This window comes from Rattus rattus, chromosome 3, assembly GCF_011064425.1.
Source record: "Rattus rattus isolate New Zealand chromosome 3, Rrattus_CSIRO_v1, whole genome shotgun sequence".
Classification (NCBI taxonomy): Eukaryota; Metazoa; Chordata; class Mammalia; order Rodentia; family Muridae; genus Rattus; species Rattus rattus.
Genome location: NC_046156.1, coordinates 126,586,936 through 126,614,436, shown reverse-complemented (window position 1 = coordinate 126,614,436; position 27,501 = coordinate 126,586,936). Strand labels below are relative to the sequence as shown.

The window sequence follows — 27,501 nt, the reverse complement described above, 5'->3', positions numbered from 1 at the left end:
CAATTAATATGAATTACACTGCTTTTTTAAATTTTAGGAATAATTTTCTTTAGGTAGAAAGTATTTTATTCTTTTTATAAAATATGAATGTTTTGTTTTCTAATGTATATTTTTTCTTGAGAACTTTATACATGTGGACAATGTATTTTTATTATATTCTCCCCTCCAATTCATCTCGACCTGTTGTCATGTTCCCCTCCCTTCACGTCCTCTGCTTTTAACCCACTGCATCCAGTTAGTGTTGTCTGTATGCATGTGTGCTGATGTGGATGCAGGGCTGGTCCCTAGAACTTGGCCAGCTTTCCAGGGACTACACCCCAAAGAAAATCTACTTTCCCAGCAGCCAGCAGTGACCAAGCCAGCTCAGTCAGTTAAAACAGGGTCTGGAGGGAGAGAGTGAAGATTGAAAAGGAAAAGACAATAAGACAACATTATAACATGACTCCAGCCAGTTAGAAGCCGAAGTGGGTTTATTTTTCTCAAGTCTGCTTTTATACCTTTCAAGGTATATGCAAAGAATAGGGTCATTTCTAGGTCAAAGGCCAAGTAGTTGTGGAATAAATGAGGCATAAACAAAGGCCCCTGGATTACTGTATTCAGAGGCTTAACAAGACCCACCAAGATACAAAGAACACATTCCTCAGCTCTGTTCATCTTGAGCCTACTTCCTTGTCCTAACCCAATGTCAAATCCCTGCCAAATTTCTAGGAGGTGGCCCCAAAAGCTCTCTACACAGCCACAGTAGATCCTCAGTTGGCATAAGCTGTGTGATACTCCCCTCCCCTTGGCCCCTACTGGGATTTGATTGCTCCCAGTCAAGCGCCACCCACCATCACCACTGCTGTGAATTCATCAGTGCAGTGGTCTCATCCAGTCCAGGAGACAGCATTTCATACCAATCCTTTTGGCTTTTCCCGCCCGCTCAAGCTGGTTTTGTTTTTGTTTTTAATGGATAAAATGGAGCATACAAATAATTTCTTCTAGTCTCTGTCTCTTATAAATCCTGCTAGCTTTCTATAAGTGGAGGACCTCTTGGAGGCCCATGATCCCATATAGAACTCCACGAGATTAATCTTCCACTGTCTCCTGCTTCACCAGACCTCTCATTTCTGGAGAGAAGGGATGCTTGTGTCGTTTTTTCTCATTTCAGAGTAGTTACATCAGATGCAGGCTGACCTTGAGTTGCCTTCAGACTCTCCTGGAGTTGTGGGGAGTGTGACACTGTTGGTATTCTTAGCTGCCTTGTGGTTGGACTTACTACTGCAGAAGAGCCCAAGGGATAACTTTTCACCTTACAGAAGTTAATAGTATTAGTGTCCTTCTCAGAAAGCTCCAGGTTCCCGAGGAACCTGGAAATTCTTTGTACCTGGCAGTCTGTCTGTGTGCAAATGTATCAGAATGCATTCAGCTGGCTGTAGCTGAATGTCCATTTACAGAGAGGACTTTGTCTCCTTTAATGACATACCCAGAGTTGAGCAATCCTAAGATTGGGGAAGTGACCTAGCAATTTCAAGGTTCTGGTTATCGCCTTAGAATTTAGCTATGTGTATGTATGTCCCTATAAGCACCCTGCCCCATTTTTTTCTCATGTGTTGTTTACATGTGCGTGTGAGTGTGCATGTGTATGTGTGTGACATTTTATTTTGGTACAGGCATCGAGCTATCTGCATAGTCAAGGGTGGCTTTCAGCTTGTGGCCCTCCTGCCTCTGTCTCCCAAATGCTGAGATTATGGGTGTGGTTTTTGAATTATTTCAATTGGACAGTTTCCTTTATGAACCCGCAGTAGACTCAGTGGCACATGGGCAACACCGGTCCCTGTACTTTTTCTTGTTTCAATCCCTTTCCTTTTGGTTTTGTGACACCAGGTTAAGTCCAGAAATCTTCCTGAAGCGCCCAGTGGTGGAAGGCAACCGCTGGAGGCTTGACTGCATCCTCAAACGGAAAGCAGTGAGTATTTCTAGATGGGCTTGCACAATGGTTTCAACATCCATCATGTGTGCACGGGGTGGGGTTTAGTTGATGGACCACTTGCTCAGCCTGCATGAGGCACTGGCTGGGTTTTATCCCAAGGACCGTATAAAACCAGCTGTGGTGACACACACCTCTAATAACACTTAGGAGATAGAAGGATTAGCCTAGGCTAGCCTAGGCAGTAAGGCAAGATCAAGACCAGTGTGGGCAATGTACTGATAGCTTTTTACTTTAGAGTAGTGGTTATCAACGTTCCTAAAATTGCAACCTTTTAATACAGTTCCTCATGTTGTGGTGATCCCCAACCACAAAGTTATTTTAGTTGCTACTTCCTACTTCATAAGTAATTTTGCTTCTGTTATGGATCATAATACATACACACACTCACACACACACTCACACACTCACACACACACACTCACACACTCACACACACACACTCACATACACACACACTCATACACACACACTCACATACACACTCACACACATACTCATACACACACACTCATACACACACACTCACATACACACACGCTCACACACACACGCTCACACACACACACACACTCATACTTGTTGGGGGAGGACTTCCTGTTTCCCAGTTCATCTGGAAGAGTGTGGGGTGAAATGGCGTGGGGTGGGAAGATGTCTCAGCAGGTGAGAGCTTTTGCTGATCAGTGTGGGCCTGAGTTCGAATCTCCATATAAAAAGGCAGGTATGGTCATGTGCACCTGTAACCTTAGCATTGTGTGAGATGGAGACGGGGCACTGCTGGCTTTTCTTGGCTGCCAGCCTGGCTCTGGCTTCAGTGAGAGAACCTGTCTCGGAGGAATGATGTAGACAGTGACAGGAGGAGGACATGCATGTCTTTTCCCAGTCTCCACACACACTGACAAGCACCCCACCACCACCACACACACATATCACTCCCCCCCCCACCACATACAAACATACACAATATCAGGGAAGATGTTAAGAAGTTTGGGGTTTGTTTTCAGTCTGAGGACAGTTTATAGTGAAGCCGGCCTGTGGATTCTGAGTGAACTGAGTATGTTCTTTTTGTTATACAAAGTGGACAATATACAAAATTAAAGCAGTGTAGCTACATTTATATTGCTAATTAATTCTGTTTATGTGTCTAAATTAGAATAAGGCTGGGCTTATAATTAATCCTCTAACTAGGGAGTGCTAACCCTTTTGCTCTGGCTTGAACCTCTTAGTGCCCTCCCGCTCCTTTTCAGAAGCGCATTCTAGCAGATATTTGGATTCTGAGTTACTTGGGGCAGCATTTCTCCTAGAGGTCTGCACTCCCTCCTATCTCCTCTGGCTCACTAACTCTCTATCTCCCCCTTCCCCGTTCTTCCTTCCTCCCTTCACTGTCCTTTCCCCATACCTTCCAGAAAAGTTTCCATAGGTATCAGTACACAGACATGCAGACCTCATCGCCGATACTAAGGGAGGTGAACTTTTCTTCTATCCACCCAGCGTGGCTTTGATGGGTAGCCACCCACTCTACTCACTCAGTGTATCTGTGATGAGCTACATAAGACTCAATCACCGCGGAGCCTACAGCCGATGTCTGTCCAGCCCATCCCAGCTACTTCTTCCTGAAGACCTGCATCCTAGGCTCATACCTAGCCTTACCAACCAACTTCCTACCCATGAAAGGATTTGGAATTCTCCCTATTTTTCTCTATGAAGCAGCTCCTTCCCTAATCCCCCTTAGGAGTAGTCTGCAAACTCCCCCACCCCCACCCCTACCCTGGCTTGGCCAGGAACCTTCACTCACACTGGGAGATCCCAACCACAGTGTTTGTCTGGGAATTCACTTACTTTAGGATTTAGTCACATGAGTTTGTTGAATGCCTCCCCATGTTTAGGAGCACGGCTGGGAGTGTGTGATAGATAAACACTGTGATTTTTAAGCCAATGGAAGACTAGAGATCACACATGTACAGTTTTCCGCTCTTATGGAGAAGACACAGCCTCTCAGTAGACATCCTGGTCCTTTGGCTCTTACAATCTCTCTACCACTTCCTCCGTGAGTGACCCTGAGCCTTAGATGAGGGGGTCTCAGTGCAGATGTGGCCTTGGCAATTAATGGTGGCTGAGGAAGGGAGAAGCAGCTCTCTCTAGGGAAAAACTTCTAATTGGTTATTCATCGCCCAGTGGTCAACCCTAAACACATACACACAGGCAAATGCACTCTGCAGGTTGTATGTATATGTGTGTGTGTGTGTGTGTGTGTGTGTGTGTGTGTGTGTGTACATATCACAATAATGAAGAAAAGTTGAGGTCATATATGACAATAGGAAGAGGGCTCAGAAGCAGAGGAAGGGGAATGGAGGAGGGCAAGGAACTGAAGATGATCAGAGCGTGTTATACACTAGTATAAAATGAAACTCATGAGTTTTTTTTAATAAATACTAATAAAAATGAAAGGAAAAGCCACAAGCATATCGAAGGAGAATGTCTACATTCGAGGGTTGGAGAGAGCTCACTAGTCAGGCCTTACAAGGAGATAGATCGCTACCCCTCTACCCAGAGAACCAGTGGGATCCTAAGCTGAAGGCTGGGATGGCTTCAGGGACAGGGAGATGGTATCTTTAACTCCCAGGATGAAACAAAACTGGCGAAAAATACATATTTGTGCTGTTTCTTATATTTAAATTGTGAGGACATGATTTCTGCTGTTTTTCTAAAATTACATTTCTAATTTATTTGTATGTACACACATGTATGTGGAGGTAAGAGGACAACTTGTGGGAGTTGTGGAATTCATATTCAGGGAGTCCAGCTTGGAGGCAAGGCCTTTACCCACTGATCCCCCCTTTTTGAGATGGGATCTCATATCCCCCCAGAATAGCTTCTATCTCCTGATCTGCCTGCCCTCTCTTCTCCAATGCTGGGATCACAACTGGACACTGCCACACAGGGATTTTAACTTTCATCGTTGGTTTTCCATTTTCCTACCATATTGGATCCCCCCACCCCCAAGAAGTTCTTGGCAATGAATTATTTTCTGGGTTGGGGATGCATAAAGAAATGTGTAGTTTGTATATCCAAAAGCCCCTAAAATTCCCCTGTTTGTCATGTTGTGCTATTGTATCTGATGACAAATTAATTGGGAAGGAGAACCAGATGTACATCTGCATAGACTCACCATTCAGGAAGGCTGTTTTAGAACGTTCTGTTCCTTTAAGTTCATCAAATATAAGAAGCTTGTAATTTCACAAGGATCCCTCCAGGAGTAAAGTATGTGAGTGTGTGAGTGTGTCTGTCTGTCTGTCTGCCTGTGTGTGTGTGTGTGTGTGTGTGTGTGTGTTGTCTGTGTGTGTTTGTGGCTTTAGGTGTGTGCACATGTGCAGCATGTATGTTTTGAGAAAGAGTCTTACTATATAGTCCTGAATACTCTGGAACCTGTTATGTAGAGCAGGCTTGCCTGGCACCCACAGAGATCCACTTTCATCTGCCTCCCAGCTGCAGGGATTAAGGGCTTGCCCCAGCGTGCTTGGCCTTGAGTTGACTTTGGTGCAGGATGAGAGATCAGAATGTAGTTTCATTCTGCTACATGTTGAAACCTGTTTTCCCCAGTGCCATTTGCTGAAGAGGATGTCTTTTCTCTAAGACATTGAGTTTTTTCTTGTTTGTTTTGCTTTTTACCTTTGCTAAACAGCGGGTAGCGATACCATGTGACTTTACTTCTGGGTCCATTCTTCTTGTGTGTTGAGTTTTGGCCATGCTGGTTTTGTTACATTGCTGGCTCTGTAGAATAACTTGAACTCAGGCATGGCAATACCCCAGTGCTGTTCTCTTGTTCAGCACTTCTGCTTATTGAGGTCTTTGAGGCATCTATGAATTTTATGAATTTTAGGATTTTTTATGAAGAATGGTATTAGAGTATTTGTAGTGATTGTATTGAACCTGTAGGCAGTCTTGGGGGACACAGCCATTTTCACAAAATTAATTCTGCCAATCCTGGAACATAGGCTATCTTTCCACTTTTTCAGTTTCTTCTGATACTCTACACGGTCTTACATATCCCAGGCAGACACTGAGCATCACACAACTGACCTGGGACTTCCAGTCCCCTGCGTCATGCACCACCACACCTGGCTTGCCCACACTGGGGCTGACCCCAGGGCTTCTGAGCAACAAGCCACATCCTCAGCATGCTGCCTGTAACTAACTGCTTTCGCGTTTTAAATGTTCATTGTAGAGGACTTTCATTTGTTTGGTTGGGTTTATTCTGAGGTAATTTTTTCCTTTTAAGCTTTTATGAGTGGGTTTGTTTTACTGATTTATGGTCACAGCACATCCATTGTTTGCCTCCAGGAAGGCTACTTCGAACTACTTTTTAAGATTACAGACTTAACATCTGTCTTTTGTAGATTGGGTTTTTGGTTTGCTGAAATAATCTTGATGGTTTTATAAGCCTACACGATTACAACACAGCAAATGGCTTTACCATAAAGGAATGACTTTTCCTTGCCATTTATAGAGTTTGTGACTGTGTTGTAATACAGCTTGTAAAAGAAAAGAAATCATGGCCTTATTATCATGGGAATCTGCCACGAATTAGCTGTTTATTATAGGTATAAGCATAAGTATGTAAGATAAACCCCACTATAAATCACATTAAATTACTTCCTTGTTAGTCATTGGTATTTAGGATACAAGTGGGCAGAGCTTCTTTCTATTTTATTTCCTTTAGAGTCACTTTGGTCAAGTGAGAAAAGACATGGTATGAGAGAAAATGCCAAGTGTAATAATTAGAAGGTATCAGTGCAGTCCATTAGAGTTAACATCTTCATTATCTCTAAAGATCTCCCAGTTACTGGAGTGAGTGGGAAACTGCAGGAATTAGGCCAAGCACCTAGTATGCAGATCCTGCCCTTCATGCATGCTATGTTTTATTTTATTTTATTTTATTTTATTTTATTTTATTTTATTTTTTTTTTTTTTTTTTCGGAGCTGGGGACTGAACCCAGGGCCTTGTGCTTCCTAGGCAAGTGCTCTACCACTGAGCTAAATCCCCAACCGCATGCTATGTTTTAAACTCCATAAGTAGAATTTGGAGGCCCAGAGAGATGGGTCGATGGTTAAGAATGTTTGCTGCACCTTCCAACACTATGAAAGCTAGCTTGTAGGATGAAAGTCCCAGCTTACAAATTTGGGTGCACAGAGATATATGGAGGATTTGGGAGAAGTTTGGCAAAAAAGTAAATATGGTCAAAGAATCACTGTACTAAAACTCTCAATGATCTTATTTTTAGGAGAGATTTCAGAAAGAGGAGAGATTATCAATGTTAGAAAATGTGCACAGACCACATGAAGCTCAAGAAGAAGGACAACCAAAATTCAGATGATTCAGTCCTTCTTAGAAGGGGGAACAAAATATTAATAGGAGGAAATAAGGAGACAAAGTTTAGAGCAGAGACTGAAGGAAAGGTCATCTAGATACTGCCCCACCTGGGAATCCAGCCCACACACATATAGTCACCAAACCCAGACACTGTTGTAGATGCCAAGACATGCTTGCTGACAAGAGCCTGATATAGCTGTCTCCTGAGAGGTTCTGCCAGAGCCTGACAAATACAGAGGTGGGTGCTCATAGCTAAGCATTGAACTGAAAATGGGGTCCCCAATGGAGGAGGTAGAGAAAGGATTGAAGGAGCTGAAGGGGTTTGCAACTCCATAAGAACAATACCAACAACCAGAACTCCCAGGGACTAAACCACCATCCAAAGACTACACATGGACAGACCCATGGCTCTATCTACATATGTAGCAGAGGTTGGCCTTATTAGGCACCAATTGTAAAAGCTCTTGGTCCTGCCAAGGCTTGATCCCCCAGTGTAAGAGAATGTCAGGGTGGGGAGGTGGGAAGGAGTGGGTGGATGGGTGGGAAAACACCCTCATAGAAGAGGTATGGTATAGGGGGTTTATGGATGGGAAACCAGGAAACGGGATAACATTCGAAATGTAAATTTAAAAAAAATCCAATTAAAAGGAAAAGAAAAGAAAATGCCCTTTTCCCTAAAAGCAATAGGGAATAAAAGAAAGTAGAATACCTTCAAAAAAAAAGTTTGCTGCAAAATCATGAGGACTTGATTTCAGATCCACGTCCACACAGAACTAGCTGGGCACAGTTTAGTGTGGCGCCATTACCCCTGTGCTGTGGAGGCAGAGAGAGGAAGATGGCGGGGCTTTCCTGGCTCACCAGCCTAACCAAGCAGTGAACTCCAGCTTCAGGGAGAGACCTGCCACAAAGGAGTAAGGGACAGGGGGATAGAGGAGGCCATGAAGAGCCTTTCTCTGCCATTCACAGGCAAGGGACCCTGTGGGAATGTATGAGTGCTGCACGCCTACCACACGCATCGTACACACAACAGAATTAGTGAAACACTCAAAGGCAAAGCAGAATTTCATCCATTTGAAATAAATGGGGAATGGCCTCAGGTATAACCACATATTACTTAGGTTGAAATTTTGGGTCGTAAACTGAGTTGTATTTCCCCCCTAGTGTCTTCTTCAAAGCACTGACCATAGTTCAGTGCTAAAGTTTCAAATATTTAAAAGAACAGATCACTGAATGATAAACAGGAAAAGAATACAACCTGACTTTCCTTTTGACCCCTCAACAGTGTTTTATTAGAAAGTACTGCCTGGCTAGACTATCAGAAATCAAGCTGTTCCCTTCTTTCCCACATTTTTATGTGCTTATTTCTTTATTCATATTATATGTGTGATAATCTCTTTAAAAGATATTTCTAATTTTTAATTACATGTTCGTTGTGTGAACATGCATACATGCACACGGTATTTGCAACGGCCTGAGATGTGTGTCAGATCCCCTGCAACTAAGGCTGTGCGGCACTGTGGGTTCTGGGAGTGAAACTCTCATTCTCTAGTGTGGCCTGCTCACTTCTCTCTAACACATCATTCTTTAAAATAGATGTGTGTGTGTGTGTGTGTGTGTGTGTGTGTGTGTGTGTGTGTGTGTGTGTGTGTGTGTGTGTGCATGCTGCAGCACACCTGTAGAGGTTTTTTCTACCACCTGGGTTCTCCCTCAAGCTGAGGTCATCAGGCCTGGCCACAGACACCTTTATCTGCTGAGTCAGCTTGTGCTTTTGAATTTGATTATAACAGTAACTGAATAGTCACTGTGAGCAATAACAAAAACATTCCTAAGGCCAGGTGTTAGCTACAGAAGTAGAATCTCATGCACGTGCAAACAGTTGTGCCAAATAGGTTAATTTGGGGGGTTTTTGTTGTCGTCTTTTCAGAACAAGGGTGTGTCTTCTAATACACCTCATGAACACCTGATTGTAAATCTAATGTCCTGCCAAAACCATAGACTCATGTTAGCTGTAACTAGTGAAATGATGTGGTCTTATAAGAAATTCACATACTCTATCATATTGACTGAATAACAGTGGGAAACGGTATTTATTTCTGTTATGTACTACCTGAAGGCATGGACTCTTAAGGCACTTGAAGCTGCAGTGTTGTGAGAACACGTGGCTTGTGTTGGTCAGATGGTACAAGTCAGTGGGAGTTCGCCAGGTGCTTTCTGCTTTAATTTGACAGTGAACAGCTCTAGCTGTGCTCTTTTGGCCCACTGTCTATGGGCAGATCTGTGTTAATTTGTGTGTCCGTGCTACACTTAGATACTGGTAAGAGAAGTCCTCTTGCTAGTGATGTAGATAGTCAGTGTCTAAGTACGAGGTAAGACTCAGCACATTCATCTTTGAGGATTTAGAAATGTTTTCTCCATGAAAATCAATATTTTTTCAGGAAAGAAAAATCTTACTTAAGCTCCACCCTGAGACATTTAGGGAACATTTGGCACTGGCTGTTGCTTTGAAGGCTCAGGTCACAGCTTTCCTGGGTGATAAGTGAAAGGCACTGCAGCTACTGGACACTTCCAGGCACTGAGGCACTGGTCTCTGCATTCTGGATGTATTATTAGTACAGTACCAACACTCATGTGATTAAACATGTATGAAGGGAAACGTGTGTTGATATATATATCAAATTAAACCCAAGCTGGCCTTGAACTCTCTCTATTCCTAAGCTTAGCCTTGAACTCTAGTTTCTCCTGACTCTACCTCCCAAGTGCTAGAATGACCAGTATTTGCCACCACATCTTTCATGTTTTTTTTTTGTGTCTTGATGTAATGTGTGTCACTCTGTGTACTGTCTGTTTGCTAATTATTTTCATACCGCTTTGCAGAGTAAAGGAAATCTAACACAGGGAACGGAAGAAGGGAAGGGGTCATAATTGTCTCGGTGCTCATTCCTGTTTTTCTCGTGACAGCAACAAGGTGTGCGGATTTTCATAATGCTTTACAAAGAGGTGGAGCTAGCCCTCGGGATCAACAGCGAGTACACCAAGCGGACTTTGATGCGGCTGCACCCCAACATAAAGGTATCCTGGAACCAAGGATTACTATCCCACGGTGGCCATTTCTGAGTAGATTCCCTTCATGCTCATTTTGAATGAACAGCATCAAATCTTCTGAAATGCAGACAGTATTACACTTTCTTGTGTTGCTTTCCAAAATTAGCATACGAAGGCATGTAAATCACGCATACATACCATATTTCTATTGAACCCCTTCTCCATCTCCTTCGCCCAGCATCCTGCTCCCCTATGCGGTGCAGCAGCCCACACCTGTGATCTCAGCACCTGGAAAGCAGAAGGAGAATTGTCATAAGCACAAGACCAGTCTAGGTTATGGAGTAAATGATAGGTCAGCCACAGCTACATAGGAGGGCTCTGTGTGTGTGTGTGTGTGTGTGTGTGTGTGTGTGTGTGTGTGTGTGTATCAGAGAGAGAGATAGAGAGAGAGAGAGAGAGAGAGAGAGAGAGAGAGAGAGAGAGAGAGAGAGAGAGATTATGTGAAAGTAGCCAGGGCTCTGTTTGGGGTCAACAAGAAGAGGGAGAGAGAATGAGAAGGAAGTCTGACATCATGTATAATGAAACCTATCATTCTGCATGTTCACTTAAAAATAAAATTTAAAATGGGTTTTTAAGATTTATTTATATGGGCTGGAGAGATGGCTCAGTGGTCAGGAGCACTGACTGCTCTACCAAAGGTCCTGAGTTCAAATCCCAGCAACCACATGGTGGCTCATAACCATCTGTAATGAGATCTGATGTCCTCTTCTGGTGTGTCTGAAGACAGCTACAGTGTACTTACATATAATAAGTAAATAAGTAAACTTTTTTAAAGATTTATTTATTAAGATTTATTTATTTATTATATATAAATACACTCTTAACTATCTTCAGACATACCAGAAAAAGGCATTGGATTCCATTACAGGTGGTTGTGAGCCACCGTGTAGTTGCTAGGATTTGAACTCAGGACCTCTGGAAGTTAGTGCTCTTAACCACCTAGGAATCTCTCTAGCCCCTTGAAGTGTTTTTAAAGGAAGAATTCAGGGTGGTGTGGTGGTTCCCACCTTTAATCTAACCACTCGGCAGAGTCAAGAGGATGTCTGTGTTGGAGGACCCACTTGTCTATACAGTGAGTTCCAGATTAACCAGAGCTGCATAGTGAGGTCCTATTGGAGGAAGGAGATGGGAGAAGGTGGAAAAGGAGGAGGAGGAGGAGTCGTCGTCAAATTAAAATAAAAGAACATATCAAAACTGATAGGAATTAGCAAAGTACAAAGAGGGGAGATGTTTATAACTATAAACAATTCATTAGAAAAGAGAAAAGGTCTCAAAATGTCAGTTTAATCTTAAAGCTTTAAGGATCCAGACAAAGGAGAACAAAGCAAACCTACAGAGAGCAGAAGGAAGGAAATCACAAAGGAAGCATTGTCCCACCACAGGCAGAGCAGGGAAAAAAAATCGGTGGAACCAAAAGGTGGATCTTAGAAGGATTGACCAGTTCAAGAAACAAACTGTTATGTGGAAGAAGAAAGAAAAAGACTTTCTGAAAGGAAGAGTTTCTGAAGGCAAGCCATTAAAGAGGGGCCTGGGGAAGAATCCACAGGAGTGGCCAGGATTCCAGAGATTCCGTGAGCACAGGCACACCCAGTAGTAACAGTGGGTCACCTGCCTACGAGGCTAACTTGGGAAGAGGAATGACATCTGGATAGATGCAGCCAGTGAGGAGATTGATCAGTAGTTAAAAATCTCTCCCCAGGGGTCCAACAGTTAGGGAAGGCCTATGTCGGTCCTTCTCAAATATTTTCAGGGACCCAGGAAGGAAGACTGGCCAGCTCATTACTTTGGAAAAACTGAATGATGCACACCAAAACTGGTCATGTGGTAAATTTCATGTTTTATGTATTTTACCACAATATATGAAAGCGTTAGCCAATATTCTTAGGGTCATCCTAATTCCAAAACATAGGATCATATAGGGGGGTCATCCTGGAGCAGCTGGTCAGTTTTTCCTTGTACCTTCATGTATTTGTATGCTTGTATCATTGGGATACAAATATAATTTCTTCTTTTTGTTGTTTCTTTGTTGTTTTGAGCCTGGGTTTCTCTGGCTGCTAGGAACTTACTTGGTGAACCAGGCTGGCCTCACAGAGAAGTGCTTGCCCCCTGCCTCCCAAGTGCTGGAATTAAAAGCCTGCGCCACCACCCCCAGCACAAATATAACTTATAAATGTCTTCCCACAAATGTGTGTTTGGTTAGGTGTTTTATTTATTTACTTATTGATTAATTAATTAATTTATCCCGAGGGTTACCCTTGGAGGGGGTTGAAAGAGAACCTACAGTTATTAGACTAACATAGCTTTAATGGTTGCCATTCAAGTCAAATGACAATTCCTTCAAAATATCTCATCTGGCTGAGAACTTAAACCATAAGAAGGCACATGGAGGGGCCTGCACCTGGAATCCAAGCATTTAGGAAGCTGAGACAAGATCTCAAGTTCAAGACCAGCCAGGGTAATCCTCAAAAAGAAAAAAAAATGAATGCAAGTCTTTCTCTGCTAATACTGAGAATAAAATTTGAAGTTTGAGAAACTCTCTTTGGCACTTCTAGAATACCTTTTTGTCTCTGAATTACTTGGAAGAATATTTTTCAAGGAGAAAGCATCCCTATCTATTGTGATGTGAAATCCATTTATAAAGTGCATTCTCTGTGGATTTCTCCCATCTCCAGGTGATGAGACACCCAGACCATGTGTCCTCCAGTGTGTATCTGTGGGCTCATCACGAGAAGCTCGTCATTATCGACCAATCGGTGGCGTTCGTGGGTGGGATTGACCTGGCCTACGGACGGTGGGATGACAATGAGCACAGACTCACAGATGTGGGCAGTGTCAAGCGGGTCACCTCAGGACAGTCTCTGGGCTCTCTCACGGTGAGTACCTGGCGCCTGTGTGGGACAGCTCGAAGCTGGCAGGCTTGTCTAAACCCATATGCATAGCATAACTGAAAACTGACAGGCTTGTCATAAGTAGCGTGACTGACCCAGTAATGCAGAGCTGGCTTGGAGCAGGGAGCTAACTAATAACTTCTCAAAATACCTGCCAATCAAGAGCTGCCAAAATATCTCCATTGGCTTATGCACCTGCTTTGTGTTTCAGCTCTACACAATATATTGCAATGTATTTCTTGCAAGACTTGATGGGCTCTTATTTATAGATGGGAATATCTATCAGTTGCTTTTCTGGGGGTTGAAAGAAAGAGCACTGCACTGACTAGCATATTCCTTAGCTCTTCTCATTGCTGGGACCAAGTACTCCACAAGAAGCAACTTAAGGGAGTAGGATTTGTTTTGGCCTGCAGGTTAAGGGGTATTAGTGGGTAAGGGGTGTTCCTTAGTATGCTGAGGAAGGTGTGGAAGCAGGAACCTGTCCCTTGTGTGTCTCATTACATTTGCAGTTAGGAAGCACGGGGAAGACAAGTGCTCAAACCTCAAAGCCCACCCACAGTAATATCCATCCATATCATACCCCCCCCCCCGCCCCCAACAAGGTTCTACCTCCTAATGCCTTTCAAAACAGTGCCAGCAGCTGGGGACTAAGTGTTAAACAGCCAGTGAGGGACATTTTGCATTCAAACAGTGTGCAAAGGATTAACAGAGGAAGTCATTGTTAATCTGAGAAGTTGGGTAGTTTAACAATGAATTTAAATAGTGTAATGACTGGGAGATAAAGGGGTTAGGAAAATGAAATTCAAGTTTTACTTAGGCATTGTGGCATGCACCTTTAATCCCAGCATGTGAGGGACAGAGGCAGATGGATCTCTTGAATTTGAGACCAGCTTGGTCTACATAGCAAGTTCCAGGAAAGCCATGCCTAGAAAGAGAGAGACCCTGTCTCATAAAACAAACAAATAAACAAACAAGAACAAAAATAAGCAAACAAAAGAATTTGGCCTGCTAAAGAAGAATCCACAGCAGGCCTCATATGGCCGACCGCCTGAGACTCTAGGAGAGTCTGTTCCGGGGCCACCACTTGTTAACTGCCTCTTAGCTCTAATTAAGCGAAAGCCCACTGTAGTACATTTCATGCGTGGTCTTTTTTCTCAGGCAGCATCAGTAGAGTCTATGGAATCCTTAAGCCTCAAGGACAAACGTCAATCTCATAAAAACGAGCCCGTCTTAAAGACTGTCGACGATACCGACATGAAGCTGAAAGGCATAGGGAAGTCCAGGAAATTCTCCAAATTTAGCCTCTATCGCCAACTGCACCGCCGTAATCTGCACAACTCGGACAGCATCAGCAGCGTCGACAGCGCCTCCAGTGAGTCACGGCTTCTCTAGAACTTCCCTTACCCCGTGACCCCGTGGGTCTTGCAGCCCTTGCCTATTTGCTTTAGAAAGATCCGTGGTGGCATTCGATGGACGATGTGCAAAGACTGCCATGCATCGTGTGTGCCACCATGGGTCTCAGATGCGGCCCAGGCTGGTCTCAGACTCACTATGTGATAGAGACCGATTGGAGCTCTTGTTTATCCCAGGTTGGGATCACAGGTCTCACCATACCTATTTAGAAGGTTCTGGGGGTTAAACCAGTTCTGGGTGTGCACTCAGGCACTCTACCAAATGAACCTTGTGCCCAGTCTCTTTTGCCTCATCTTAAAAACATATTTATTATTAATACAGTGTAATCATAGCCACTATTGATACTTTCGATGGTCGTATAATGACTAAAGTTTTCTAAAATATGCCAAGCTATAAAGAGAAAAAGAGCATTAGGTATCCTTTATAAACCTTTCATAGGATAGATTTATCTTTTTCAGTCAGAAATATATGAAGCTTGTAGCAGCAGACATCAGGTATCCTATATCGTATGAATTTACTACTCTTTGCAAATCTTGCTTAAAGTGCTGTGATTTTTCAATCACACTAGCTCGTATGGCTGATTTTATAGACCTGCTTGTTCTGAAGAAGATTAAGCATGCTTTCAAGTTTATAAAATTTGATACATAGATGTGTATATGAAAATACATTTCTTTGTAAAACAAAAAAGAACTCTCAACTTTCTCCAGGTTATTTTAGCCACTATAGAAGTCATCAGAATTTAATCCATGGGTTAAAGCCCCACTTGAAACTCTTTCGCCCTTCCAGTGAGTCTGAGCAGGGCCTCACTAGGCACAGTGCTGGTAAGTGACTGGCTAGTGTCAGAACCCATGGGCTTCAGCTTTTGTTGCTTCCTCTGCTGCACGACCACAGTGAGTGTGCGTCCATGTTGTCTTTCTGCTCAGTCCTCTTGTCCATATGTCAGGTAGGACTTGCTCCATGTAAGTGCAAGCTCTGTACGTCTGAGGAACTTCTCTCTCTAGCGGTGGAGAGAAACACACTGAACAGCACAAGATGTACAGGCGTGTGCGCGCGCGCACACACACACACACACACACACACACACACACACACGCCCCTCTCTGTGCCAGGCAGAAGGACTTCCTCTTGCTGAACTAGGGAAATGTTTTGAGTAGGGAGCCTGTCTCTTGGATCTGACAGTACCTGGAGAAGGTAGGTGAGGATAGGAAGGTGTTGTAGAGGAAGGAAATGAACCCAGCAAAGGCCTGTGGATGGAAAAGACCAACGTCTTACCTGTTCCCTAGGAAATGTCACTTGCAGCCAAGCCATGTGAATGGTGTTAAAAGTGTGCACTGAGTCAGAGTCCCAGGCAAGGTGGGGAAAAGGCCACATCATCGTTTGTTGGAAAAATCTTGAGAGTTTTTGAATAGAACTAGTTATATGGGGATGGTTAAAAAATGTTATCTGATACCTTTTATGGGAAGAATCAGATTCTTGAAGAATGAATTAATCAGAATCCAAATTATGGAGCTGAGAATGAAGGTTTTGGCTAACGATCTCAGGATGGAGAATCACTACAGTAAGTCACAGGCCAAGTGTGCAGATGCTCGGGCACTGCCTCAAATGCTTGTGATGCTTGACAGGGATCGTATCTCCTTTTCACAGATAAGAGAACTTGACTAGGATGGTGAGAGATTTGCCCAGTGCAGTCCAGTTTATCAGCATCTTCGTGCTCGGTATTCACGTGTCTAACTTAGAAATGCACACACCCATCCATCTTGGTTATTGGCTCAACCCTAAGGGTAGAACTCTTCTGTTCTGCTAGATTAGAAAGCTGGAGCCCAGCTGACAGGCCTGACCCCTGTCCTCCCTGACCTCCAGGACCCCTGACCAGTGAGGCTGGAATTTGAAGAGTGGTTCAAACATTCTTCAGGAGCCCAGCTATTAACTTATTTTTAATCATATGTTGATTTTTCTGTGCTTATATGTATATGCATAGGCTGCAGTATCTGTGTGGAGGTCAGAGAACAAGTGGCAGGAGTTGTTTTCTGTTTCCTCTATCTGTGTAAGGTCAAGGGATTGAACTCAGGTCTCTAGGCTTGGTGGTGAACACCTTTATCTGCTGAGCATGGACCCAGACCTTGCAGTTTTTAAGGGCATTAACTACATGTCACAAACCAAAGCTAAGTGTAACTGGTAGTTTTGTAAATTCTAACAATATTGATACACAATTAAAAATGGAAAACGTCATATGGGAAATGTCTTAGCTATTTATCATAAGGCTAGTTCTTGAATGACCTATGGGTTTATGGACAATTTTCACCTATATCTGTTTGTATCTGTGTGAGCCTCAAGGTTCTCAGGGCTGGAAACTTCTGGGAAAGTGAGGTGACCAAGGTACCTGTAGCCTTAAAGAAAAAATTAAGAACAGGTCCTAAAGTGTCCATTCTGGTATGCGTGTTTGCTGACTTATAATTGAGGTTCCAAATGAGATGGAGGAATAAGGTTGCAGAAGTGTGGAAGAGGAGGTCTGTACTTTGGTGCATACAATGGGGCAAGTGGGACGGAGGCAGAGAGGTATCTGACACGTTAGGCCAGCTCTTGGCTGAGGGCATGAGACCCACGTGATTATCGGAGGACCCGGTGCTGGTGGAAAGTATTGTTGGCCATGCGTTCACTGTCTCCTTCACTCAATGACTGGAGACAAGATTGTTTTAAGAGAAAAAGAGGGAGTAAACAGCACAGGTTTTAGACTCTGCAAATAAGGAAATGGGGTTGGGGGAGGCCTAATCCTGAGTCCCCTGAAATACAATATGTACTGCTAACCACTGAGCCATCTCTCCAGCCTCCCCATGTACTTAATTGAATAAATATGTGCTAAGCTCCTATGACATGCCAACCACTGCCCTAAAGACACTGGATGAAACGAATGTAACAGATGAAATGCAGTTAGCAAGCTGAGTGATAAGGACACGGTTGTACACACAGATAGATTGTTGCACACAATTATCACGGAGACCAATGGGGTGAGAGCAGAGGGATGAATTAAATATTTTATGTAACCTGAAGAAAGAATGATACTCTTGCAGCTGGGTTTCAACTGGAGATTAAGATGAAGAGGTGGAGAAGATGAAGCCATCCGGGGAGGTGTCTCAAGCAGAATCAATAGCAAATTCAAAGAGTCCATAGCAGGGGGGAGGATTTGGAGCTTCTAGAAAGCCTGTGAGGATGGGAGAAAAGCAAGAAGGTAGTGGCTGGGTGGGTTATAGGCAGCTTTGTGGGCTACTGTAAGGACTTCAGCTCTGGGGAAGTCAGTAGAGAGTGTTAATGTACAGAGAGCCACACAGAATGGGCTCCCAGGATGTCTTGCCACACAGAGGCTAATATGCAGAGTACAGTTGAGACCACTTCAGAGTTTAACCAGAGAGACTGCACTAAATTTAATCCCTCTTAGTGAGGTCAGTAACCATCGTAGACTTTGTAATTATCGCTTTTAGGTCACTCAGTTATTCTCAAGGAATTTTTTATTCTTTTCGGAATTATGTAGTAGGACATTGAAGTCCAGGTTGATATTGCTTGGCTTGATAATGTATTAAACACAAAATTTGATCCCCTTTCCATTTAGGAAGCACCCACTGATCTTTCCTTTGTAAGTACTACTGAGCAGATCTCACATTGATCAGGGTAATAGACAAGCTAAGGCTTCAGGAGACTCGTGTCTGGGCTGCAGTGCACAGGGATGTGTAAGACTCTTTGAGTTCCCTCAAGACGCTTGCCTCCGGCAGACATGGTGGCATGTGTCTTCAGTCTTAGCCTTTGGGAGACAGAGACAGAGACAGAGGAGTGTAACAAATTCAAGGCCAGCCGTTCTTACATAATGGGTTTAAAGACAACTAGGGCTCAATGGGCCCCATCTAAAAACAAAACAAGACAACAACCAAAAAGAACACTAAAGAACAAAAAAGGTGTATTGTCTGCTGGTTGATAGTGAAAAGTTTAAAATACTTTACCACTTAGCGCAGGGGTAACATCATCGCTCAGCACTCTTGCTGCAAGGGAAATCATCTTAACAGAGCCAAAATAAGATCTCAAACCCTAATACACCACTGGAAAGCTACAAAGTTTAAAGACTGTACATTTTCCAAACCACACAACTCATTCAGGACTTGGGTTGGAACCACCCTTAGATATAAATATAGACTGAAAAGCAAGGTGTTGGGGATGTCAATTGGTGGAGCACTTGCCTAGCATGCGTGAGGTCCTGGGCTCAAGCCCTCCTTCTACAAAACATTTGGAAGGTGTAGCCTAAGAAAAGAGAGAAGTGGTTTCAGGATAATGTTTTATCTTAGGGCATAGATTTGGCAAATACCAAAAGCATTTATTTTCACTTCTCAGCCCTAAGCATTCAGAGGTTTACGAGAAACCCTGGAGTCAGGTGTGCTTCAAAAACTGGAATGTTCTAGGGTTTAGGAAGGTAACCTACTGCCTGTAGCTTATATGTAGACCCTGTGTTATGTGGAATTACCATCAGGCCCCAGAAACACAGGGAACATACATGAATAGGTGCATAGGTGTAGCATGAGTGGACCAGTGCACCTAGTCAGTTCAGGTCAGTTTCTGATGGCAAATGCTCTATGTAGACACCATTGAGTTTTTAGTGTTATGGAACTTGGGGGTTATGGTTAAAGATTAACCTATGTGAACTGGGCTGGAAGACTATCTAGCCTTAGGGAGGCTTTAGTGAGTCAGGCTAAAAAATGCTGGAGAAAGTATGGGGGACGTTGGTCAAAGGTAAAGATGCATGAAAAGTATACTTGACCCAACTAGGTCGTACCAATGTGCTCAAGACTAAAGTAGATGGAAATTTCCAGAAGGATTATTAGAATTCCATTATAGTTTGGGAAATGGTGATGGGAAGGATGTGAGGGAGACAGTTGGGCAGAGAAGAGGAGAGCAGCACAGGGGCCTGGGAAGGCTGGAACTGAGTCACCCTAGAAGGGATTGATGCTATAGGATGCTGGCAATTTTACTCTTAGGTGTGACAGCAAGGTCAGGTGACTTCCGGAAAGAATGGGAAGCTGCCTCTGCTGCAAACATTAGCTGCTGACAGACAGGGGTGCAGAAAACTGGCAGGCAGGAGATACCCAAGGAGAAGGCTTGCAATTGTGATGACGTCATTTGGGAGCCAGAGATGGTGCCTCAGGGTCAGTTCACAGAGCTGTGTGCATGCCTGGCTGCTTCTGTGTGCTGTTAGAAGGATCGCTTAGAATCCTTGAGCCTGGCCTAGTAACAAAAGCATATCTGAACTGTGGGCATCTGAATTTGGTTACTACCAGGGTCGTTTTCTTAAGACTAGAAATTTACTTTCCTTTTGTTTTCCAAGTGATAGCTGGCTCTCATAATATTTCAATGAGTGTATATGTTAAAACCTTGGCTTCATTTCTCAGATTGATGAAAATAAACCATATGTATGGACATATTTGTAATCACCACACACAACTAATACTGTATCTCAAACTTAATAATTACTTGTTTGTATTTCTTAATTTTTTATGAAACTATGTGGGGGTCTTGGGAGGGGTACACATGTGTGTGTGCAGGGCACAGGAGGGCTGTGGAGATCAGAGAACATTTTGGGAGAGCCAGTTCTTTCTTTTTACCGTATGAGTCCTGAGGACTGATTCATGGCCTCAGGTACCTTTATCTACTGACTGAACCATTTCTGTGTCTATGTTTTGTGAATTTGACTTATCATTTATTTCATGTTCTCACTCTGTCCCTCCTTACGTACTCCCCTCTCCCAACACCCCCTGCCCAACATATACCTGCTCATTATGAGAAGCCTACAGGGCCACAACAGGTCACCCGTGCTCTTTCCTTTAGGCATACATAGCAGGAAAGCCAGTGGCTGGGAGAAGATAATAGAAGTCTGTTTCAAACATCCGTTGGCTTTGTTGACATTGACAATTTAAACCATTTATACACTATATTTCCAACAACCTTTGAAAAGTTAATTAATTCTGAGATAGAGTTATTAGCTGTGTGTGGTAACTACACAATAATATTTGTTCTGCAAACATCTTCTAATTACTTCCTGCATGCTGGGAGCTCCAGCAGGAGGTGAAGGGATACAGTGCCTACTCTTTATCGACTGTTGGAGGAGGGATATGCATTCCACGTTTATGTGATTACATGGCTTGGATCAGAGGCCTTAGGTGGTTTTCAGACAGGACACCATAGGTGTCATTGATGCCACTCCCTGCAAGAGTTGGCTCTGTCTTTTGAAACCAGGCTGATATGGCTCATGAGGAATGACTAAGAGATCAGGCCAAAGGGAGGGAAGAACATTCTATGCAGAATGGGTAAGTAACATGCAAACAGCACAGAGGCAAGGCAGATTGACCTGTTGAAACACAATGAAAAAATAAAGCAGGTGAAGCCAGGGACTAAGCCAAGGGAAAACGAGGAATCAAAAGACAGGTGGCTATCAGCTTGGGAAGCAATTCCTGCACACACTAATTCCTCAGCACATAACCACCTATACACAGTAGGTGATTCTAGAGAGGTTTTTAAACAACTCAGCCTTTTACAAAGACAGTTCCTGAGGTGATATGGAGTGGTAAAATGTGGTGGCCTTTCATTGGCTACTTCAAGTGGTTTCATTATTCATTTAACAATCGTTCTTGCCCCCCAACCCTCACGCACACCTATGTGGCTAACATCTCTGTGCCAAGCACTGTATGTGATTTCGGTTCCGCTCTTCCCTGCTTTGTTGTCTTCATGGCTGACACATCCCCAAAGCTTTAACGTGAGGTATCTGTTCTTAAGTAGAGTGGTCCATTCGGCTCTTTGTGGAACGCTACTGCAAACTGCTGCTTTAGTGCCTCGATTGTAAGCTTCTGCCTGCCATATTTTTATGGATGATGTTTGTGATTTTAGGAATATAGGATGTTGAAGGTTGAAAGTTCTTAGTTGTCATCTAGTCTGATCCACACTCTTTACCTAAGGCTTTATGACCCCAAAAGTTAAAAGCTTGGTGTCATGGACCTCACTAATTGTGGGGCTGGAACATGGGCTGCCTTTTAACATGAGACTCGTACTCTTTGAGTTGGAATGACTGAGGTATCCACTGTATTGGTAAGGGAAGAGGTAGCCTGGGTCCTGTTGTCTCTCTGACTGGTATAGTCTATCCTCCTCTGGCTACAGTGTTCTCCTGGAGCCCGGCCTAGGGAGTTCTCTCTTTATAGTTTACTCTGTGGGCCATTTTTCCTGACCTGTTAGGTTTTGAGAAGAAGCTGTTCAACTGACAAGAATGTTAAATTCCATGGTATGATGATCAAATGGGCATAGGCCATCCTGGTAAGGACTCAGAAAGAAAAGTGAGCGAGTGTTAAGTGTCTAATAAGGAACCAGGAGGTTCCTCTCTGGGCCTACACAACTCTCAGTCTCTGAGCCAATCTTGTGTGTTCACAGACACCGGCTCCATCCGAAGTGTGCAGACAGGAGTGGGAGAGCTCCATGGGGAGACTAGGTTTTGGCATGGGAAGGATTACTGCAACTTTGTCTTCAAGGACTGGGTTCAACTGGACAAACCTTTTGCTGGTGAGTATGGGGGTGATGACGACTGCAGGTTCTATTCTGTTTTTCACTTTGGGGCATCAGAAGTATGCACGTGCATGATCTAAGGGCCATCTTTTTTGTTTATTTAAAATTTTTGATTTGCATGTATTATATATAGTAATGTTTCATTAGGATATTTTCATACATGTATATAAAGTATTTTGATTATATCTATCCCTGTCTATTACCCTTTCCCCTCTCCTGTTTCCACTAACCCCCTTTCTCTACCAATGAGAAACCCTTCTGTCTTTTGATGATCCAGAGAATTTAATTAGGTTTGCTTACAAGAGCAGGGATAAGGAGTTACTCCTAGGGGCACAGGTGACTTTCTACATGACTGAAGAAATGTCTTCCCTCCCTGGCCATTGACCACCTACAGATCCTCAATAAGGGTCTCAGAATCTCATTATTCTATTTTGTCTTTGAAATTTTGGTTAAATTTTGGAGATCTGATTGTTTCATACCCATATGAGCTTTTTGTTGTAGTGATAAGAAAAAAAAATTTAAATATCTAAATTTCTCACAGGCATATTTTATGGTAATGAATTGACATTCTCCATGAGAGGGTAGTCTTTTGATTATGTCTTTTTGAATTCTCTCCATCTTCCTTCACTAGAGGGATGTATCTTAGATAATGATTGTATTCATATGTCTAAGAAGGGGTCAGTATAGTATAGTATATTATAGTATTGTGTATATAACCTGTAATTTCCACAGATCCCAAAGAAAATCATATCAAGCAGGTAGGCTTAGATAAATTTGTACCGATTTACATCTTGTCTTGTCTACAGATCAATATTGAGCAAAACGAAAGCATATATTAGGGTTGGTAGAGAGGTAGGGGGATGATTGAAGATCTGTGTTTCCCCTGATCAGGAATACCATGATCTCCTAGTTGAGATAAGAGGGGTCCTGTCCCTGTCACCAAACTTAGTGATGGGTCCTTGCCGGGCAGATTTCATCGACAGGTACTCCACCCCCCGGATGCCTTGGCATGACATTGGTTCTGTGGTTCACGGAAAGGCAGCTCGTGACGTGGCTCGACACTTCATCCAGCGCTGGAACTTCACAAAGGTACTGGTGTTTTCGTGCCCCGGCCTACCCAAAGAAGGGTGGTCCCTGGCCAAGGAGAAGCTCAGAGGGTTGGCAGGAAAGGCTGCTGTGGCTACGTTCTGCGACACCATCTATTGTTGGGGATCTCATTGTCATTGTGCTGGGCTTCACAACTCTACAGAAAAGGAAAACAGTTTTCAGAATATTATGATAGTCAGCTTCAGATGCAGAGGGATAGATGTGATCACAGCCTGTGAATTTAAACCTTTGAACCGGGTAGACATACGTGTCAATTTTTTGCAGAGATAGGACCAGTAGACAGCTATTATAGCATCTGCAGGGCTTGTTTAGATGAGGGACTCCCAACTGTAAAGTCCCTTCCAGTCCTGGCCTGCCTGGCCCTGTGCAGGTACAGGACTGAAGCAGGCTCTGAGCAAGGAAAGCAGGATGAGGCAGTTATCTCTTTTCTTTAGATGGAACCCACTTCCAAGCCACCACTGTAACAGCAAGACCTCAATGTGCAGAAATCCAGTCAAGTAATTGGTCTGTTAAGGGGCCGTAGCATTACTTGAAGTAATGATGCCCCTCTCCTCTGATAATCTGGAAAAGGGAGTTAGCTGAGTTACTTCTGTAAACAACTTAGAGTATCAATTTACTTATCATTCACGAGAAAGTTAAGAAAAATTGGTAGAGTATTTTAAATGCCAATTTGGAGGAGGATAAAGGAATTAGTAAGGCAATATTGCTTTTAATCTACTGTACTGTCAAAAATAAAAACACTGCTAACATTCGGTCAGGTTTTTCTCTACTCCCATGCCCAGCTCCCAAGAGGATAAATTAACACAGCACTCAAAAACTAGTTTTAGATATAAAATCTTTTCCCAGAAACAGTATTTCCACATCACTTCTAGTGGTTCAAATACAGCAAGAATTAGTTAAAACGCTAATTAATAGTACTAAAGACATTGCTTTTGAGACAGGGTCTTACTGTATAGGCCTCTCGGGCCTGGGTGGCAGATGATCCCCTGAATTCTTGAGTAATATGAATCTAATTATGAGTTTTAGTCCTATTTTACTGTGGAGTTGTTTAAAATGAAACAGCGCCTAATTACAGCGTCAAGACAGGTACGACATGTCCACACAATAAGAATTTCACTTTCCCAATTATCTATCTTCATAACTTTGGATTGTATCGAATCCTCCTTGAACACAAGTATGAACTCAATGGTAAATACCGTATGAACGCAAGGGTGAAAGGGAAATTTGGAAGCAGAGAGCAAAGACAGCTTTCAGCTTTTAACTTAGAAACATCTATTAATAGTTCTTCTGGTTCTCACAAGTCAGGACTAAGGGACCTCTTTGCTCATTCCGGTCATTTTTTAATTCACCTTTTCTGTTTCAGATTATGAAGCCAAAATATCGTTCCCTTTCTTATCCTTTCCTGCTCCCAAAGTCTCAAGCCACAGCGCATGAGCTGAGGTATCAGGTGCCAGGGGCCGTCCACGCCAAAGTGCAGGTGAGCCACGTGCTGAGTGACGTCACCATGACTGAGCCAGTTTTCTGCTGCCTTCACTTCAGAGTTGCCTAAAGGCATTTTTTTGTAGCCACCTAAACGGATCTGAAAATTCAGTGTTGCGTTTACTGTGAATGGGTTCAGTTTGCTGTCTTCCTTAAACCCCTTTGTGTGTCTAATGAATGGACCCAGTGCTGGGTATAGTTGTTCCCATGACTCCCCATGATTCCCCATGATTCCTTGAGGGGTGACGTTAGCAACGCGTACATTGTAAATCTGGGCTCTGGCTGCTTATTCACCAGGCATGAGGCAGAATGTGGAGTCTGGGAAGGGAGTTCTCATTCAATTGAATTTTAGTGCTTAATTAACCAACTACCTTTCAGAGGCTCTTTTAAAAGAATAGGAAGTTGTTTAAGAGAGTCACAACATTTTACAGCTTCTGTTCCAGCCTTCTCAAATTATAAACTGGAAAACTCATGCTCGTGGGACTCTGAGGCTTATCCAGGGCCACCCCGTACTGATGGGTGGATTCAAACTCCAGCTCAATGGAACTCAGTTGGGTCTTTATCAATGGCCTCTCATATATCTTCAAACTCCCCATAGACAGAATGCAGACGGGCCACCAAAAGCACTGTTTACGCAGGTACCCAGCATCCTGTCTGCTGTTCACGTCACCAGTGTGGACTGACCTAATTCAGACAGGGATCCTAGTGAATATGCCTTTAAAATGAAGTGTCTAGGCCCTGGGTTCGGTCCCCAGCTCCGAAAAAAAAAATGGAAAAAAAAATGAAGTGTCTAAATCTGTTACTTTGCACAGTGTGGGAACACAGGCAGAGGCCTGCCAGAAATAATGTGTTACAACAGAGACAAAATAATACGGTAAAAAGAGCAAGTCAGGGCCGAGGAGGTAGCTGGATAAGGAGGTAACACTGGATAAGGAGGATCTAAGTTTGAGCCTCAGAACCCATGTAAAGAATCTGGGTGTGGTGGTGCATGCTTATGGTCCCTGAACTGGGGAGGGGAAGATACAAGGATCCCTCTGACTCACTGGCCAGCCAACCTAGTGAGCTCCAGGCCAACGACAGATCCTGTCTCGAAAAGTTAGGTGGATGACTCTATAGCAACAGTACTCAGGCTTGTTCTGTGGCCTCCACAGGGATCAAACATACGTGCATGTGTACCCACCCACACAAAGGCAATTCACCTGAACACCCACATGCATGCAAACACACAAAGAAAGTATAAAAAGGACAAACCACTTGAGAAAAGTACCTGAGGTAGATATGTTTGTCATCCCAGTTTAAAAAGACATTAGTGCTTTAAACTTGGAGGCACAGAGAGCTATATATTTGCATATACGTTGATGAATATTTTATGAGCCACGTTTGTTGTATGTGAATAAAGAGAACTTAATTCATTCTGGAAGATGAAATTAGGATATTGGCATTAAGAAAAAACCCAGGATTTAAGATTTAAACTTGCATGAAAGTTGGTGTGGTAGTCACCTTAGCAAATCTAGCTTCTGTTGAATGTTGGTCAGAAATGTATTATTCCTGGGCTAGTGAAATGTCATGGGGTGGGGAGTGCTTGCTACCAAACCTGACGACTTTGAATTTGATATACTGCCCTCCTGCACCTACATGTCGGCTGTCTCCCCCTCCTGTACCTGCACCTTTCCAGTGTGGTCCGTCTCCTACTCCCTTGTCATGGTGGGATATCCTCTTCCTCTTCCCTGATCAAGTCTCCTGAATCCTAAAAGTTCCATCTCTGTCTCCTTGCCCATCCATTGGCCACCAGTAACTTTATTGAGCAGTGAAAAACCAACTGGGGACAGGCTTCCTTTAGTCCTGTGTGTAGGACACTGCAAACAGGATTTTGGGTAACATAATTAGCATGAGAGCTCAAGCCACTACAAACATATATGATAATTTAAAAATCTATGTACTGCTGATTATATCAAGGCTCATTCAAATCATTCACTGACTCAGCCAACATGTTTAAGGACCATATGTTTATATAAGCATATGTTTAAGCACCATCTGTTTACACTGTAAGTCAACATTTTCATCCTGAGAAGGGAGAGAAAAAAAAAACTGCTTTTGCTATCTCTGGAAACAGTTTTCTGGAAAGAGAAAGCAATGAGATTGGAAAATTCCCTTGGCAACTCACTGGGATGCACTAAGAGCTTGCTAACAAGGAGGGGCAGGGTCTCTTCCCCTGAGGAAAGAGACCACCTGCTGCAAACCACAGCCCTTGAAGCAGGTATTAGAGCTGGTGTGGGGCTAGAAGGGTCTCGAGGTGGCCCTGGAAGCCCAGTGACTTGCCCTTGCCCATCACCTGTGGAGATGTGTGCTGCATCTTTTCCTAAACTGCCTTTCCCCTGTGGAATGCCACAAGGAGTTCACTGGGACTGGTGGTGCCTTTCTGATGCTAACGTTCCAGAAAGCCACCAAAGAACTGGCCTGCCACGGGGGCCTCTCCAAAGGGTATCCTATATTGGGTAGTGGATTTCTCACTCTGTTCTCCTCTGTTTCTGTCTGAATAGATGCTTTGGAGCTCGAGGCTCACACATATGAAGAGCTCCGTAGTAAGA

General features: G+C 43.4%; 1 protein-coding gene across 3 annotated transcripts in view; it reads left to right on the top strand.

Moving 5' to 3' along the window:
* Positions 1-27,501, top strand: part of Pld1 (phospholipase D1) — a 202,256-nt gene that overhangs the window by 119,520 nt on the left and 55,235 nt on the right. For 2 of the 3 annotated variants that reach the window (XM_032898579.1, XM_032898580.1), the window contains 7 exons: positions 1,867-1,948; positions 10,299-10,409; positions 13,115-13,315; positions 14,489-14,702; positions 22,196-22,324; positions 23,298-23,416; positions 24,798-24,911. In XM_032898579.1, the coding sequence (XP_032754470.1) occupies positions 1,867-1,948; positions 10,299-10,409; positions 13,115-13,315; positions 14,489-14,702; positions 22,196-22,324; positions 23,298-23,416; positions 24,798-24,911 (970 nt within the window). Of the gene's footprint in view, positions 1-1,866; positions 1,949-10,298; positions 10,410-13,114; positions 13,316-14,488; positions 14,703-15,450; positions 15,565-22,195; positions 22,325-23,297; positions 23,417-24,797; positions 24,912-27,501 lie in introns of all 3 variants that reach the window. The other variant, XM_032898581.1, reaches the window with a different exon arrangement.